Raw genomic sequence first — 19,140 nt, 5'->3', positions numbered from 1 at the left:
TTTAAGTCCTGAAATAGTTTCATAATTTTATTGGGAGAAGGAGTTGTGTCATACTATGCTGTAGTATTTTACACAACTTGTGTTTTCCTAGTATATAGCTGTGATCTTCAGGTTAGGCAGACATAATTATTTAAGTATAGGATCTGCATCAATGTGCAAGGGATCCTCTTTAAGAAGAGAAGTGGGGGAGTGAGGAGAGGCATGAGCAGAAAACAAATATTCCTACCTTCAGGAGTTCTGGCATTCTAATACTGACATTTGCATTTGTGCTACCAAATATCTTTTCTGTAATACTGGTCCTGATACAGGTCCCAATTAAGTTTTCTCATACCACAATTTTTCATGCCCACTAACTTTATTATTCCAACAAGTAACTATCCTTTATTCAAAATCACTGAATGATTAAGGTTGGAAGGGACCACAGTAGGTCATCAGGTCCAACCTCCCTTCTCAGGCAGGGTCATCTTAGAACACTTTGCACAGGATTGCATCCAGATGATTCTGGAATATCTCCAGAGAGGGAGACTCCTGAAGCTCTCAGAACAATCTGTTCCAGTGCTGGGCCACTTACACAGTAGAAAAGCTCTTCCTTATGTTCAGGTGGAACTTCCTTTGCATCAGTTTCTGCCACTGCCTCTTGTTCTTTGCTCAGCACCACTGAGTAGAGCCTGGCTCCATCCTCTTGACACCCTCCCTTCAGATACTGACAGACATTGATTAGGTCCTCTCTCAGTTGTAACTTCTCAAGACTGAATAGGCCCAAATCTCTCAACCTTTTCTTGTAAGAGAAATAATTTTTATTGCTCCCTATTGTACCCTCTTCACAAGTTCCATGTCTCTCTTGTTCTGAGCAGCCCAGAACTGGGCACAGCACTCCGGATCTGTCCTCACCAGGGCAGAGTAGAAGAGCAGGATCACATTCTTCGACCTGCTGGAATGTTCTTCCTTAAGCACCCCAGGTCACCATTGGCCTCTTGGCCACAAGGTCACACTTCTGGCTCATGGACAGCTTGGTGTCCATCAGGATCCCCATGTCCTTCTCCACAAGCTGCTTCCCAGCAGATCAGCCTCAGCCTGTCTGGTGCCTGGGGTTATTCCCTCCCCAGGTGCAGGACCCTGCAGTGCCTTTGTTGAATTCCAGCTGGTTCCTCTCTGCCCATCTCTCCAGCCTCTCGAGGTCTCTCTGAAGGGCTGCACAGCACTCTGGGGTACTGGCCACTCCTCCCAGCTTTGTGTCATCAGCCAATTTGCTGAGGAGGCCTCTGCCCCTTCATTCAAGTCATTGATGGCGCAGCTAAACAATTCTGGACTCAGTATTGGACCTTGGGGGCCACCTCTAGTGATAGGCCTCTGACTAGACCCTGTGCCACTGATTACAACCCTCTGGGATCTGCTGTTCAGCCAGTTCTCAATCCACCTCACTGTCCACTCATCCAATCCACACTTCCTGAGTTTGACTATGAGAGAGAGTGAGAGACAGTGTTGAAATTCTTGCTGAAGTCAAGGTGGGCAATACCCACTGGTCTCCCCTCATCCATCCAGGTAGTTGTGTCATCATAGAAGGCAACCAAGTTGGTCAAATGTGACTCACCTTTAGTGAAACCATGCTGACTACTCCTGATCACCTTCTTTCATCCATGTGAATAGAGCTGGCCTCCAGAATGAGGCAATACATCACCTTTACAGGAATTGAGGTGAGGCTAATTGACTACTAGTTCCTTGGGTCCTCCGCTTTCTTTTTGAAGACTGGAGTGACATTTGCTTTCTTACAGTCCTCACCTCAGGCATCTCTTCTGATTGCCATGACCTTTCAAAAATGACCATGAGCAGCCTCACTGGGGTGATAGCCAGAATTCACTGAATGACTAGGTTGGAAGAGACCTTCAAGATCATCAAGTCCAACTCATGGCCTAACACCTCAACTAGATCATGGCACCAAGTGCCACATCCAGTCTTTTTTTTTAAACACATCCAGGGATGGTGACTCCAGCACCTCCCCAGGCAAAGCATTCCAATACTTTATCACTTTTTCCTAATATCCAACCTAATTTTCCCTTGACACAGCTTGAGGCTGTGTCCTCTGGTTCTGTGAGTTGCTGCCTGGTGAAAGAGACCAACCCCACCTGGCTAGAGCCACCTTTCAGGGAGTTGTAGAGAGTGATAAGGTCACCCCTGAGTCTCCTTTTCTCCAGGTTAAACAATCCCAGCTCCCTCAGCTGTTCCTCACAGGGTTTGTGTTCCAAGCCCCTCACCAGCCTTGTTGCCTCCTCTGGACACACCCAAGTGTCTCAATGTCCTTCCTAAACTGAGGGGACAGAGCTGGACACAGCACTCAAGGTGTGACCTCACCAGTGCCGAGTACAGGGGAAGAACGACCCCCCTGCTCCTGCTGGCCACACTATTCCTGATCCAGGCCAGGATGCCACTGGCCATCTTGGCCACCAGGGCACACTGCTAGCTCATGTCCAGCCAGCTGTCAACCAGAACCCCCAGGTCCCTTTCTGCCTGGGCACTGTCCAACCACACCATCCCAACCTATAAAGCTGCAGGGGGTTATTGTGGCCATAATGTAGGACTGGGCACTTGGACTTACTAAACTTCATCCCATTGGACTCTGCCCATCCATCCAACCATTCCAGGTCTCTGCAGAGCCCTCCTACCTTCCAACAGATCAACACACATTCCCGGCTTAGTGTTGTCTGCAAATTTACTAATGACAGACTCGATGCCCCCATCCATGTCATCAGTAAAAGTATTGAACACCACTGGCCCCAGCACAGACCCCTAGGGGACACCACTGGTGACTGCCATTAGCTGGATGCAGCACCATTCACCACCACCCTCTGGGCCCAGCCATCCAGCCAGTTCTTAACACAGCCGAGAGTGCTCCTGTACATGGGTGTCCAAAGAGTGCTCTATCCGTGGGCTGCCAGCTTTTCCAGAAGTTTGCTGTGGGAGACAGTGTCAAAGAACTCTTTCAGCATTTGTGAATGCATCTTGTCAGGACCCATGGACCTGTGGATGTCAAGTCTGTCTGTGTGTTCTCAAACCCAGTCCTTCTTGATCAAGGGCAAGTCTTCCTCCCAACATTCTTCTATGCTGGTCCCTTGAGTCAGAGATTCCTGAAAGCTGGTTTTGTCAATGAAGACAGTTGTAAAGAAGGTGTTCAGTAACTCTGCCTTCTCTGCATCCTCTGTTACCAGGGTCACCCCTCCATTCAGTAATAGGCCTAAATTATCCTTGGTTTTCCCTTTGTCACTAATGGAGTTGAAGAAGCACTACTTGTCCTTGACATCCTTGGCCAGACTTAATTCCAGATGAGCCTTTGTCTTCCTTATCTTATTTCTACTTATTCTGATGACCTCTCTATATTAATTCCAAGTGGCCAGACCCTGCTTCTATCTCCTGTGCATTTTCTGTGTGTGCTTAAGTAATGACAGAAGCTCCTTGGTCATCCATGAAGATCTCTTGCTGCCTTTACCCAGTTTCTTGCTCATCAGGGTGCATTGTTCTTGAGCCTGGAGGAAATGATTCTTGAATATCAGCTGTGTCCTTGAATATCAAAGGGTCCCTTGGACGCTTTGTCCCTGCAAGGCATGTTCCCATGGAACTGTTTGAAGAAAATCCCTAAAGAGACTAAAGGTAGCTCTGCTGAAGTCTATGATTGTATCTTACTTGCTGCCCTGCTTCTACCTTGCCTGATACCCAACTCCACAATCTCAGTGGTCACTACAGCCAAGGTTGCCCCTAGCCATCACATCACGAGGCTTTCCCTGTTTGTTAGTATGAGGTTCAAGCAGCACAGCACTCCTTGTGGGATCCTCCACTACCTGTGACAGGAAGTTGTCATTAACGCTTTCCAGGAATCTCTTGGACTGTGTTGCTTCTCCAACAGATGTCAGAGTAGTTAAAGTGCACTACAAGAAGCAGTGCCTGTGACTCTGGGGCTGCTTCTAGCTGGCTGTAGAAGGCTTCATTCACTTCTTTTTACCTATCAGGCAGCCTATAGCAAACACCTACAACAGTGTCTTTTATCTAAACCATAAGCTCTCCACTTGCCTATCATCTACCCCAAGACGGAGCTTGATACTTCCTAAGTGTTGCCTCACACAGGGGGAAATTCCACTAATGTGACTTCCTGGCCTGTCTTTTCTGAACAGTATGTCGCCTTTCGTGGCAACATTCCAGTCGTGCAAGCTATCCCACTGCGTCTCTGTAATCACTGTGTGGTCAGAGGCCTGTGCCTGCACACAGATCTCTGGGTACAGGCACCTTATAGAAGTATTTGATGGTGTCCACATCCCAGTGGAGGTGCAAAGTGATGCCCCATACTCCTATTTAGTGGTTAGCTCTTTGGCTGCTTCTACTTGCCCCAGGTACTGCCTCTTAAGCCTCCTTATGCTACTAGAGCGGTTTCTATTGTTCTCTCCTTCCCTACACATTCTCTGTGACAAGACTGGCCCTGGCTTCTTTCCAAACTAGTTTAAAGCTCTCACAATGAGCTCTGTGATCTCCTGAACTAAGATCCTTTTTTGCCTTTGAGACAGGTGGACCCTATTTGTTGCCAGCAGGCTTGGTGCTGTATAAACTGACCTGTGATCAAAACCCCCAAAACTGTGCTGGTAACACCAGTATCAAATCCAGCTGTTCATCTGCATGATCCTCCTGTTTCTTGCCTCACCATTCCCTGCAACTGGCAGGACAGAAGAGAACACAACTTGTGCTTCACATCCCTTGAGCAGTCATCCTAAGGCCCAAAGGTCCCTCTTGATTGTCCACAGTGTTCTTTATTTAAGCTTCAGGTTTATATAGTTATGGATTGCTCATTCTTCAGCATAACTCAGTTTTGTCTCTTGGATCCTGGAAGCTCTAGCAGTTTTACTACCTATCTCCATAGTCCTAATGTTTTGGACTTGGATGGTCAAACATCCAGCTTGCATTGGGCACTCATTATAATGTGGTTTGTACAGTATACTGTACTGGGAAAAAAGGCTGAAGCCCATAGGAGCATAAAATAAAAAAGATGAGTCAATAGATGAGAGAAAAAGGGGTGAATTATTTCTTATTGATAGGTATTTTGCATTTTTTGAAGCATGGAAAGAATGGAATCTTCTGCATTGCCTGGAGTCATAAAGATTCCAAAAGAATAGCAACCTGCAGCAGTGATGGATTTTGGTGAGTGTTATTGGAAGAAAAAAATTGCTAAATGCACTTCTCAAATCCATAAATTTTTACAGTACTCTCAGTAATTAATTTTAAAACTTTTCTTACTGGACAAAAATTATATTAGTCTTCTGTACTTGTTAGGATATGTTTTTCATTATTTTAAGAAAAAAATAAAGGAAATGTTTTCAAAAGTAATAGTATCTAAACACACTGACAGTGAAACTAAATACTGATTTTTATTTGGACAAGAACATACTTCTAGGTTTCTTATCTATAGAGGACATTTTCAAAAGCCATCCAACTTGTCTTAATTAATTTTTTTTTTAGTTTATTGTTTCAAGGACTAAAAAGTACTATTTTAGAATAAAATTATTACAAATGCACTATCACAGGAATATAATACCTCATTTCTAAAAACGCATGTATGTCCATTGAAATTAGTTTTGCATATATTGTGTTTCAGCACATTTTAAAAATCCTTCTTTGTTTCCTCTGCTACCTGTGTCATTCCAGCTCAAACATAATGGGCAGAAATTTTAGAAAACAATCAACTTTCTTTATAATTCATAAAGATCTATTTCTACCTTAAAGCCATGACTACAACTTTAATTCTGGGCTATGACGATCCTTTCAAGAAAGATGTACCACATTGAAAATCTTTAAAGCCCCTCTGAAGAAACATAGATACTGAAATCAAGTTAGATGTTGTAATTGAGGGGCTGATATAATTTGTGGCTATTTCTCCTATTCTTTGTGTATATCTTTTTGGTCTCTGGCTTATTTGCACAGAATAAAAGTTAATTTTGGATAGCCTAGCCAGAATGTATTTTTCCTTATAATATCACATTGTAATTGGTTGCAGTATTATTCGAACCATTGATGGCAATGTTCTTCACAAGTACAAGCATCCAGCTGCAGTGTTTGGCTGTGATTGGAGTCAAAACAACAAGTAAGTAAAAATTAACCCAAAGAATTGTCAATATTTACTATTTAAATTGATTACCAGTAAAGTAACACAAAGTTAGCTAGAATTGATATTCACTGTGATAGTAAAACACTGAAGTTATCTGTTCCAAAGATAGATATACCTATAGCAGCTCTCTTTTCCCAGTAGTATATTTCATTGACCACCATGAACTTTCTTAATTTACGAAGGAAGATTGTTTCATATTGATGAGAGAAAAAAAAATTATCTAGCTGAATATATGATGAGGAGAAAAATGAAGACATTCAATACCAGTAAAAAGGGGTTTAGATTGGTGTCCTTGTAATGACTGTAAAGGTGAAAATGTAGCAGATAACTAAGTACATTGTCATTATACCTAAATTTTGTAGATAATTCCTAATAATGACACGACACCTTTCTGTAAAAAAAAAAAAAAAAGTAACTCAATTTAATAATAGTTATCTGTATCATGTGTATTTGGTGCATAGTCAGACTAGCACAAATATATTCCCCATTGCAACCAATGGATCTTTATCAGGTTTTTTCTGATTTAGTTTTTTTAATTGGATTATCGATAGCTACATCTTGAAGAGATGAAGGAGAAGCAAAAATTTCGCTATTTAAAAAAATAGTCACAAATTACACATAATATTTCTTTTAAATTTATAAAAGCATTAATCATCTCTGTGACCAAGGATTTTACTGTTTTTATTCTGCAGAGATATGATAGCTACTGGTTGTGAGGATAAAAATGTTCGTGTTTACTACTTGGCAACCAGCTCTGATCAACCACTGAAAGTTTTTACTGGGCATACTGCAAAGGTGTTCCACGTACGGTGGTCTCCTCTCAGAGAAGGAATCCTCTGCAGTGGCTCTGATGATGGGTGAGTATTTCTGAACTGTTAGAAAATGTGAACTTCAAGCAGGACTATTGAAGAAACATCTTTATTTGTAATGGTGTTGTCAACACTTAATAATCTAAATCTCTGCATGGTTCAGATCCAGGTTTTAGCTTTGCTCTTAGCTTTATATAGTATTTGGGCAGCAGGATCATTATCTAAAATTGTCACAACTGCTGTAGTAGTGCAAGATTCCAAATGCTTTCCCAAGAGTAGCCTGATACTGTTACTGCAAGGACTAGCACAAGGAGGATACCACATGTTTACATTACATCTGAAGAAACCAGGTGCAAGACCTGGTCTTATTTGATATTTTTCAAAAGTATACATAAGTAGAATCTGTAGAGAATTTTAATGAGTATTATTAGATACTTCTAGTTTTTGGTTTGATGCCATTGCTTTTGAGGGAGAGCACATCAGTCTGTGGTAAGCAAGAGGAAGCATTTTTCTATGATTCTAAGCCACTGCCCTGGAGACCTTCCCTACAAGATATTTTTGAAAAGGATATTTTGTAAAGTTTGGAGTTTTGGCTTCTGTTGCTTTCCCCCTATCATTTATTAGAAGTTTATGCTTGAAGCAAAATCTATTAGTTCATAGTGTATTGATTCATGACAGGAGAAAACTTGATAGCAAACTTCTTGACAATAAAATACACTGAACAGGACTCACCTTAGAATTGAACTCCTGGAAGCATTCCTGGTGACCAGTCACTAGCCAAATTTAGCACATTTCACTACAACTCTTTGAGCCCTATTGTGATGCAAATAAATATTCAGATAAATTTGAAGCTTAAAATATCGCTGAAGCAGAGATATAATTATAGTTCAATAGGTGATCTGATCTGATGTAGACTGTTCTCTTTTATCCTGTTTCAGTACTGTTCGGATATGGGATTATACACAAGATGCTTGTATAAATGTTCTTAGTGGACATACAGCTCCAGTACGGGGACTAATGTGGAATCCTGAAATTCCTTACCTTCTAATATCTGGCAGTTGGGACTATACAATTCGAGTCTGGGACACAAGAGATGGAACATGTTTGGACACAGTTTATGATCATGGTGCAGATGTATATGGTAATATCTTTTAAATTTTATTTCTGTATTGAAAGGCATTCTAATATGTTTTGAAATTTGTAAAGTAATTTTATCAGACAGATTATCAGATGAACTTATTTGACTACATTTTTAATATCCCCTCTCCCAGGATTAACGTGTCATCCTAGTCGTCCATTTACTATGGCATCCTGCTCTCGTGATTCCACTGTGAGACTCTGGTCCTTGACACCTCTTATAAACCCTCTGCAAATAAATATCATAACAGACAGATGCTGGGATGATATTATTGGCAATACAGGTAAGCAAATTATATAAACCATTGTTTCAATTTTTTAAATGTTAATATTCCTATTTATTTGATTGTTTTTTATTTTAATTTCATATGTAAATCTTTGTGTGTGTTAGATCGCGCTGTGGAATCTGGAGCTTCTCCTTTGCTGTGTGGTAAAGTTTCCAGGGATATTAAACAAGAATTGGAAAAATTGTCAGGAAATCCGCAGGGGAAAAAACTAAGGTGGTTTTCAGAATTTTTTTCAGTAAGTATTCTGCAAACTTAGGGATGTTATCAATGTCCATGACTTTCTTTTCTGAAGTCAATCTCCAAAATTGAGATTTCTTCTTTCTCTACCATTTTTTCCTCTCTTCCTTGAAGGGAGCTTAGAAAATAGGCAGGAATCAGTTCATTTCTTAACAGGTCGGCATATAAAAATGTCCATGATTGAATTGTTTGTCAGTTGTGAACTTTGTGAAAAGCAAACGAGCTTTTTTCAAAGTTAAATTAGTGAAATAATATTATTTTCTCTAGGAAAGGTTAATTTATCAGCAATTTACTATTGAAGAAAATGAAATTATGTGTTTAATCAAACTGCGTTAGAGCTTTAAAATTTTTAATTCATCATTTAATTAATCAAAAGAACACCCTCATTACTGATAAGGTTTGAACTGTCCCAAGCGTCTGCGCCCAAACTGCTCTTTATGTTTTAGGAACTGTAGATTCAGATGATCCATGCCTCAGTATCCATCTATTGCCTTTCTTCCATTGCACAGTAATATTCTCCATAAATTGCTGCCCTCTCAGTGCAAATGAGTTAAAAATACAGGTTCCTATGAGTTCTTACCTGAATAGGAACTGCTCTTGAGGTAGAACAAGGACGAAAGGACTTGAAACTACAGGTTCTACTACTACTAGAGCTTGTGTCAAGCACTGTTGTAATTTAAGTCAAAACACTGATCTAAAAAAGACCAAGTTCATCCAAAATATTTGGTTTGAGTTCTAGCTAAATTGAAGTGTACAATTTAGAAATGATGAAACAATTTTTCTCAATTTCAAACTTAGATGTCTTCTCTTTTGTTAAAAATATATTTATGTAATTCCTTGTTTTACAGAAGTTATAAGTTTTGATTTCCCATGTTGATTTGAGAGTAAAATTGTTTTCAGAATACTAGAATTTTCCAAGAAAAAAAGGGTTTTTTGATCAGGTATGCTAATGTGCTTTTTAAGTCCAGAAAAGGAGGTAATGTGGTAAACTATAAGGAGTCTAATAAGAGTTTTAGTGAACAGAAAAAAGAGAGTGTAGGGGGATTTTTTTTTTTTAATTGGCTTTTTTCCTTTTTGAGTAGGGGGGGAATTTCCCTAGTAGGATTTCATGCTTTTTACCAGCTCAGACATAACTGGACTTCTAAACTTGTGATCTTGTTATTTTCAGAAAAGCTTCTTTAGGTCAAAGGTTTAATGATTTTTTAAAGCTTTTGAATACTCACTCACCTCTAGACTTCAGTGTTAAACTGTTGTCCTGTTTCTACAGAAGGATTCATTCAAAGGCTAGACCAATAGAAATGCTTAAAATATATTTATTTTTAAAAAGTCATATTTTATGCATATACCATTATACTAAATGTGTCTATTTTAAGATTTAATATTAAGATAGTAAAACAGGTTGTGGCAGTCAAGCCTTGAAGCTCTTTTCTACCTGGCTCATGCCTTTGCTCTGCAGAGAGGTAAACAAGTCCTGGGTCAGCTCCTGCATGCCAGCAGCTGACTGTAGGTTTGTGCCAGCAGTAGACACAAGATAGCTTGTATTTTTTTGAGAGCAAAAGGGAAAACTCTAATGGTGAGCCCTCAGCTTGGTCCACATATAACCAAATAGGTTCATGGATATCACTGTATCTTTACAGCCTTCAAGAAGACTGAAGGACTTGTAGTATCTTGAACTAATTCATGTTTTCATAGTAAAGGTTCTAATATTGAAATTATCTGAAATAATATTTCTTGGAGTTGACTGACAAATGTTTTCCAATGTCTTTAAAAGTTCAAGTTTCTCTCTTGAACATAACTGTAATAAAACTCTTCTTCCCTAACAATTTTAGCCTCCAGGAGGCAGCAAAAATTTATGGGATTTGGTTGCTGTAATAAAAGGACAGGATGACAGTTTGCTTCCACAAAACTACTGCAAAGGAATTATGCATATGAAACACCTCATTAGATTTAGACTGGTAAGTGAAGCACAAACAATATGTGAAAATGGTTGTTAGTCCATGTTGTATTTCACTATTTAAAAATAATATTCGATGCTTTACAAAAGGCCACAATTTCATGTCCAAAGATACTTGTGAAATACCAGTTCTTCACTGCAATACTAGTCTGTTACAATAGTACCTAGCTGAGTCTGTGTGACTTCATGCATAGTCAGTGTTAAATACTAGGTTACAGTTATTAACTATAAAAGCATTTTTCAAGATAAGAAATTGCAAAGCAATCATCACTACAGTTTCAGCTATGAAGTGAGTTTGTCTTACCTATTATATACACTGGACTTTTATGCTCCGTTAAAGTCAAATTATTTGCTTGTATAAACATGAAGTGTGCAGCTATGTTCAGATGTACAGACAGGGGAATTCATGTCTGAAAATGGAGGAGAGTCAGCAGAAATATGTTCTGTAGCTCTCAGAGGAAGGAATGGCAAGAAACTGTCACTAATCTGTCCCTAATACAGATATGCAGCTTAAGAGTGACTTGGATGAGAATAGGAAATTCAAGTGCTAAGACATAAATTTATTAGTAGCTGCTTTTATGAATATGCAATCAGACACACAGTTTGTGTAGAATATGCAGATTCATCATTCTGTTAGGAAGTTCTTACGAGTACTAAGGAATCCCATACTGTAATGATTGGATTGTAAATAGAGGAAAGATGATCTGCTGGTATGGAATGCACTTACCAGCCCCAGGACTAATACTTGCCAGGTATCACCTGTTTGCTGTTACATGCTGTCTCTTTTGGAAAATCACAGGCTCTTTAACAGTGTCCTACGTTCCTTGTGACTCTCCAGTGATTAAAGTTTATTGGTGTTGTTCAGTGTAATAATACCAGCTGTTCTGCTAATGCTATGAAGTTCTGTTTGTGTGCCCATGTGTTCAAAAAATCAGTTTTCTCAGCCAGTTGGCCTGAGAAGACATTAAATCTTGACTTGTGCAGTTCCAGCAGGCTGTTTATCCCTGCAGCATGATTTCATGCATTTATAACTGATGACCTAGAGTAACTACAGTGATTGCTGGTCATTCTGTGGCCCTAGATTAAGTGTCCACATTAATTGAAAGCATTTTTTTCTCCTTCTTGCTGACTCAGAATCTTGTTTGAGAGCTTTAAGAGAAAGTATGGGGTAGGGTAATGCTGACTACTTGTTAAGGACTGCTAATACTCTCTTTTCCTTAGGAAACTAAATAATGGCACTGCAGCACCTACACATTTCAGGATGAAATAAAGATGTAGAGCAACTCTGTTTTTAGGAAACAGAGAGGATGCATTGGAGATTTTAGCATGAAACTAATAAAAAATGTAGAGGTGCTGAGGAAAAATAATGAATGTATTATGTATTTTGGAGAAACAGATCCCTGGGAGATGCCATTGGTCTACATGGTGGTTTACTTAGTTGAAGAATGTTCAAAATTTGTTCTCCATCTTCCATTATGGTACTGCAAAGTCATGAATTGCCAAATGTCATCATTGTGCATTGATAATAGAATTCAACTGAGAATTCTTGAAATGGAATCTTCCTTTGCTTTTTTTTTTCCCTATATATAATTCTGTTGCAGCTTGTTTCTCAGACTGTGCCAGATGAAGAAATCTAGTCTTATCTTCCCAACTAATATAAAAATAGCAGTAGTTGGGAATATAAATAATTTCTTTGCCATAAGGTTAATGGGACATGACAGACCACAGAGCCTGTTGTCTACCAGTTAAGCCTGCTCTCTTTGTTATTTCTTTATGTGGACATCATTATAATCATCATTATAATGGGAACATGTACAGTTTTCAACTCTGTATGGTTTATGTTCACAATTTTTTTTTAGGTTTCAAAATATCAAGATTTTTATGAGGGACATTTCATCTATATATGAGAATAAAATAATTAAGTTATTATAGGAAGACAATCAAGGAAAATGTAAAACAAGAAAACACCAAGACATTTACTTTAACAACATATATATAGTTCACTGAAATCTCATTGAAATCTCTTCCAATTAGCCTTTTCTCTAAAGTATTTTTTCTTAAATTATATCCTTTATATTCCACTGTAATATTTGGCAATAGTCCATTTTTAAGAAAACTTGTTTTCATCACAGAAAACTTCTTAATCTTTTTTTTTTTTTTTTCCCTCAGTCCAAGGCACAAGAACTGACAACAGTAAAGATGTCTAAGTTTGGAGGTGGTATTGGTGCACCAAGCAAAGAGGAAAGACTCAAAGAAGCTGCAGAAATACATTTAAGATTAGGACAAATTCAGCGATATTGTGAGCTAATGGTAGAACTTGGAGAGGTAAAATATCAGAACACTATTGAAGAATAAAAAGAATGAAGGTTTCTGAAAACCAGCTACCCTAGCAAAGATGGGGTGGCAATGAATGGGTCACAAGTCCCCAAAAGAGTAATCTTCCACTAATTTTTAACATATCCAGTCCAAAGCATAATTCATTCTTTAACTCTTGACAAATTTGTTTTTAATGGAAGAAAAGTTAGACTAGTTTAAAATATGGCTGTTTCTCAAATGGAAATTATCAAGTTGAACTTATTGCTGCTTTCTTCTAGTGGGACAAAGCTCTCTCAGTTGCACCTGGTGTATCAATGAAATATTGGAGGAAGTTAATGCAAAGGTAAGTTAATTAAAATGGTCAGTTGTAGTCCATAAAAGGACACAGACAAGTAGGAGGGATGGATACTATTACCAGATGTACTTTTCTTTTGTTACAGTGTTCTAGTGTTGTTACTTTTCATTTAGTAAGCTCTGGGATAGAACTGCGGGGTATTTCAGCTGTAACTTTGTGTACAAGAATCAAAGGGTTGAACATAAATTGCAACTTTATAAACTCTTTAATGCAGTATTCACAGTTTGTAAGTCTGGAAAGGCAGATGAGTTTCAGCGAACTTTATTTGGCTTCATCTAACACCTACACCATATAGATAAGATTGGTGATTGTCCATATACATAGATCTTTCTTGTTTATTTATTGATTTGTTTAATTAGGAGAGCTGATCAGTTAATTCAGGAAGAAAATGATGATGTCATCCCATACTGTATAGCTGTTGGAGATGTGAAGAAACTGGTTTCTTTTTTTACTTCAAGAGGTCAGCTTAAAGAGGCTCTGCTTGTTGCACAGGTATTACTACATATATACCAGTGTGGGAGATATATTTATTTATCTCTTAGCTTGTAACTCAGAATATGACATGCATATTTAAAAGGCAAAATAGCTGAATAATGATGCCTTAGTCTTTACTTCCATGTGGTATTGACCAGTTTTTATACAGAAATCATAAGAAGGAGGTATCTTATGTTTACAGAATAAAAGACTGATTTTTCTAAACTGCAACCAAATGACCATAATGAAAACTCACGTGTTCAATTCCAATTGAAATGGAACCTGATTTTCAACAGCCAGTATTGCCCTTAACATAAAATTCATGTAGGATTTGATTTCTCTTTAATTTCTACTGAAAAATCATCAGTATGTTTTAGCTAAATAGCGGATAATTTACAGAATGTAACTTTGACACATGCTGAGATTTAAAAAGCTGTAATGTTTAACATGAACTTAATGAACTTTAAAGCAAGTTAAAGCTTCAGAAAGATCCTAATTTTTCATGTAAGAGAGGTATTAGAGAGATATTACAATTCAGAGAATAGTCTTTGTCTCAAAAGTTTAATAAGATAATAATGAGTAACAAAGTGCCAGGATTTACCTTCCCTTGTAACTGAGCCCTGAGATTTAATGGTGTTATCCCAGCTACATCTTAAAGCATGTGAAAAAATTTCAAAAAATCACAGAATCAATTAGGTTGGAAAAGACCTGTGAGATCACTGAGTCCAACCCTTGACCAACCACCACTTTGTCAATTGATTTCATTTTAGCCCTCATTGATCTCTTTGTATTTAATGTTAGAAATTAATTATTGCCAGATACAAAGAAAAGTCCACCTTAAGCCACTATATGCCAAATCTTTCCAGATTTGCAGGTATACCGGCTGAGAAGTATCTATGGACTTCATCCTTCCCTCAGAGCTGCTTGCTCCTTGGGATGTAAAAATCAAGGTTGTAGCCTTCACAATCCATTATACCTAAATGCTGAAAAATCCTGCACAAATGCATAGAAAGGAAGAAGTGTCCTGCTTCGGTTTAATTCTTGTATAGCTAGATAAAACTAGGCTAAGATTTAGCTATGAATAAGTTCATTAGTTTAAACATTCAAACATTTTATTTGTTATAAGTGGGCTTTAGAATTTTTTTATAGATCTTAGATGATTTTTATTGTTATTGAAAAATTCCTTTTTATCTTCAGTTGGAATTCTGCATTAATTAATCTATATTTTATTCACTTCCAGGCAGCTTGTGAAGGAAATATACAGATGTTACCACTCTCCACAACAAGCAGAACTTCAAATCCAGGTGGAGATAATACAGATGATTATAATGAGTAAGTTGTTCCAGTTTATAACTATAAACCTCATTTTACTGTAAAGTCATTAAGGGAGATAAATGACATAGTAGTTTAATTTGGCGTCAGCAATGTAGAGTCAACAAAATATTGGATCTTCTAATGCTTAGTAGAGTTACTAACTACCTGTCGCTACACTAATTTCCCTATGGTGCCTCCTGACACAATATGGATTTTTCATATGTGTGTATTATAATTGTAATTTTCATTTGCTTGCTATTTAAGATGCATTCCTGTGCACTAAAACATACAGCATATTAACCGAGAACTTTTGGTGAGTTTTAGCATTAACAAGAATCTGTGATCCCCTGTTATTACACATAATCAACTCCTGAAGCTTTGCTGTTTGTCATCAGTGAAGATTCTGATTATGTGAAATAAAAATCAAACTGAGAGGGTAGGTTTAGATTAGATATTGGGAAAAAATTCTTTACTGTGAGAGTGGTGAGGTGCTGCCCAGAGAAGTTGAGGATGCTCCAACCCTGGAAGTGTTCAGGTCAGGCTGCATGGGGCTCTGAGTAACCCAGGCCAGGGGAAGTCATCCCCCACCATGGCAGGGGGCTTGGAACAGAATCATCTTTAAGGTGTCTTCCAACCCGAGCCATTTTATGATTCTATGATTCTCACTGTCCATACCCATTTAAAAAACCCAAACGTGCACCTCTCCTTGTCTAGAACAGCAATCAAAAAACTGAAGTAGATTATCAAATTATAGGAGTAGTAATAAAACCAGTTTGGAGGCTGTGTAGTTACTTCATTTACATGAGCAATTTTTGAGCAATTAGAGAAATACTGGTGCAGGGTTTACAGGTACAGATTGGATATCCAAATATTTGATTTTTCTTCTGTCAATCTGAAGAGACATTTCCTACTGATGTAAAGTTTGGGTAACTGACCCACCTCAGTATGCAAAATAAGTAGTGGATGAAGCTCAAACAAATTGCATTTTTCAAGCTAGTAGTGTCATTATCTGTGAGACAAATGTAGCAACTTTAAGGGTACAGAAGGATTTTACATAATTTAAGTGGTGAATTTTACATAAATTAAGACCCAAGGTACTCCAAACTTAAAGTGACCTTGCAGAATTCATTTTTTGTTCTTGCAGTCTCCTGCAGAAGGTCAGTAAAGAACTGGCAGATTGGTATTTCCAGGATGGCCGTGCAGTGCTTGCAGCATGTTGTCATCTGGCTGTTGAAAATATAGAGGTAATTTTTTTTCTTTAATGATGAAAAAGCCAACTTTGACTTCCTTTTTACATCTCCACACATTTTAAAATATATGTATCACATTCTAAAATGGTATTTGGCATTTAGTTTTTTTGTATTTACGCAGAGTTAGATGGTTATAGTATTAAAGTTAGTAGCAAAACTCCCTTGATTCTATTAAATTCAAGGTTTCTCTCATGCACAGAAGGTAGCATGTTGCTGCTGAATTTTATTTACAATATCTTATTATATTAGACAATATGAGACACTTAAGTACCTTAGATATATACATCTAAGTGTTACTGTTTATGGTGACTCAAAATACCCATTCAAAACTGGAAATTATTGTGCTAAAGAAGATGCAATCATCCATCTTGAAGAATTTTCAGTCTAAATGAAGAAGTAAATAGGAAAAGTAAAACCCACCCCTCAGTACAAAAATAGAACTGACATGTAGGAAATATTTTATTATGTTTTTAATTTGCTTGTAGTTTTAGAAATTGTTTCTTTTCCTCATTTTATCTGGATTTTGTTGTTGCTGACTTAACACATTTTTCTTCCTCTGTCCCTCCAAATAAATATAATTCCATCCCAATAAGCTATTCTGAGAAAAACTGAGAATCAGTTAATTCCTTTATTTCTAAATAGGCATATTTCCAGTTTGGAAATATGGGTATTTCAGTACAATTTGACATTCTGCTATGCCTATCGGTAACTGTGATTGCTCAGAGAGTAAGAACAAGACAATCCTTCCCCTTTTCTTGGGTTTTTGAGTCTCCTTTCACTGAAAGAGAGGGGGAAATACACACTCTGAATGCTAGTGTCCTTAAGATTAGATGGAATTCCTAGCATGCATTTTAGATATTGTTTTTATGTGATCTCTTCAGTTGAATAAAGGAAGATTCTGCTATGGGAAATCTATTTGATTGTTTAAAAACACATTAACTCATGGTGCACAATTATATACGCATTCAAGAGACACAAAATACATATAATTGAGTTTAATTATTGCATATTTTGTCCTTCTGTAAAAAGTCTCATAAATGAATGTCATGTGCTGAACATGGTGAATACCCAAAACTGCTCATGTCTCTTAATGATACAATTTTTTCATTGAGCAAGCTTGCGATGGCAAACCTGATTCGTGGAAATGAACTGGAGTTGGCAATCAGTGTGGGTACTGTCTTGGGAGAAAGTGCAGCACAAGCAACATATTATGCCCTAGAATTACTAGCAAGAAAATGTATGGCAGTAATAACATGGTAAGAATTTCTTAATCCAAAAATGTTTTACTGTTTTTTTCTCCCTGACAAAACAATCAAGGTGTGTCATTGTGAAGCTTTATAGAGATCAAGCCACCACGGGAAGGGAGAATATAAAGTGCTCCTTGAATAAGTATTGCTATATTAGACCTTTGAAATACAGGCCATGCAAATGTTCTGCTTTAAATACATTCCATATGCATTGTAAATGAGAGAGGACTCATTGTCAGAGTATAACAACCACTGAAAAAAACCCTAGCTACTTGAGAATAGGTAGCTTATGAAGTCCTAGTTTGTACTGAGTAAAAAGAACGCTTCAAAAAAAGTAATTGAATTGAGTTAAAAAGTCAAAAGGAACATCTCAAGTAGTATATGTGAAGTGATTTTTAAGTACTTGATTGAAAAATATAAAACTACAAGTCTGAGGAATCATCTTCTGTTGGTATTAGGAATACAAGAATCCTGCAAAGATTTAAGGATGAAACAGGATTGCTATTTAATTCTGCAGAAGTAACTTCTTTCTTGCATATAGGGGAAGCCTTTTGTGTTAAATTTTCTTTTCCTCATTGTAGTGGTTTTTACTTTGAAGAATACAACTTCTTGGTTTTTATCTAACAATGAAAAACCAGAAAACCTTCCTAAGGTGTATTTGGCAGCTCTATAACTGGTTTGTAATTAACATTTCATAGAAATATGTACTTAAACAGTTAAGGATCAGTTTTTCTTCTACAGTTAGTATTTGCTAATGTATCTAGACGTAGCCTGAGAGAGAAACATAGTGGAAGTTCTTTCTACAGAACATTTAGCTTTCATTAGACAATGAAAGATTGTAGAAAAAGATAAAATAAGAAAGTGGTGACTTGCTGCTTTTATTTTGCAATGGTTTAGCGTGTCTGCATTGCACCAGTCTTAATGGAGTTGTTTTGGCAATTCCATCTGCAGCTTTTAAGCTATCTGAAGCTGCTTCATTGTGAAGGGTGATTTTTATAGCCTCTGATAGAAAGTATTGGACGTGGAGTTAAAAAACAGTGTATTTTTTTCCAGTTCCATAACAAAAGCTTGTTCTGATCTCAGGGCTGTAATTAGTGCTTATAATGGTATGGCATTTATGTTTATGTCTATAAAGCTTCTGTAAACTTACAGCATGTGTACACTGAAGTCTACATGGGTATACATGATCAAATTTTAATTTTTACTGCATATTGCATATTGTATGTGTACTGCATATTGCCCAAGTATACATCTGGATTTGTCAATGGGTTTCACACACTATACTGAACACATTGCAATCCGGGATTCTGATTCTCAGCCATTGAAGCATATTTTTTATATTCTGTAGGAAAAGATCTGAGATTCATTAATCTCTTCGTTTTTTCATAAGGAGGTTTTCACACAGCATAATTCCCTTGGTTAGCTGTACTCATACGATCATGTATAGGGAAGCTGGAGTTCAAGGGTCTCTGATATTTGAAGAGCTCCCTTTTCATTTTTACTGGTTGTTATGCTTAAGGATATGCATTAGTTGCAAACATTTCACTGTAGCGAAGCACTTAATTGCAGACAGCCAAAGGAATACTAGACGGATCCTGGTGGGTTAATAAAGAAATCAGTT

General features: G+C 37.5%; 1 protein-coding gene across 7 annotated transcripts in view; it reads left to right on the top strand.

Moving 5' to 3' along the window:
• The window catches only part of WDR17 (WD repeat domain 17), a 58,908-nt gene that overhangs the window by 30,239 nt on the left and 9,529 nt on the right, over positions 1 to 19,140 (top strand). For all 7 annotated transcript variants that reach the window (XR_015803144.1, XM_088163576.1, XM_088163575.1 and 4 more), the window contains 13 exons: positions 5,093 to 5,175; positions 6,029 to 6,115; positions 6,832 to 6,996; positions 7,887 to 8,089; positions 8,220 to 8,369; positions 8,477 to 8,607; positions 10,439 to 10,564; positions 12,733 to 12,888; positions 13,158 to 13,222; positions 13,594 to 13,726; positions 14,949 to 15,040; positions 16,167 to 16,266; positions 17,389 to 17,528. Coding sequence is in view for 6 of the 7 variants with exons in the window: in XM_088163576.1 (XP_088019702.1) it covers positions 5,093 to 5,175; positions 6,029 to 6,115; positions 6,832 to 6,996; positions 7,887 to 8,089; positions 8,220 to 8,369; positions 8,477 to 8,607; positions 10,439 to 10,564; positions 12,733 to 12,888; positions 13,158 to 13,222; positions 13,594 to 13,726; positions 14,949 to 15,040; positions 16,167 to 16,266; positions 17,389 to 17,528 (1,631 nt within the window). In the remaining variant the exon portion in view is untranslated. The remainder of the gene's footprint in view (positions 1 to 5,092; positions 5,176 to 6,028; positions 6,116 to 6,831; positions 6,997 to 7,886; positions 8,090 to 8,219; positions 8,370 to 8,476; positions 8,608 to 10,438; positions 10,565 to 12,732; positions 12,889 to 13,157; positions 13,223 to 13,593; positions 13,727 to 14,948; positions 15,041 to 16,166; positions 16,267 to 17,388; positions 17,529 to 19,140) is intronic.

Source organism: Sturnus vulgaris, chromosome 4 (assembly GCF_052056855.1).
Source record: "Sturnus vulgaris isolate bStuVul1 chromosome 4, bStuVul1.hap1, whole genome shotgun sequence".
NCBI classification, from domain to species: Eukaryota; Metazoa; Chordata; class Aves; order Passeriformes; family Sturnidae; genus Sturnus; species Sturnus vulgaris.
This window is presented reverse-complemented; position numbering and strand designations above follow the sequence as displayed.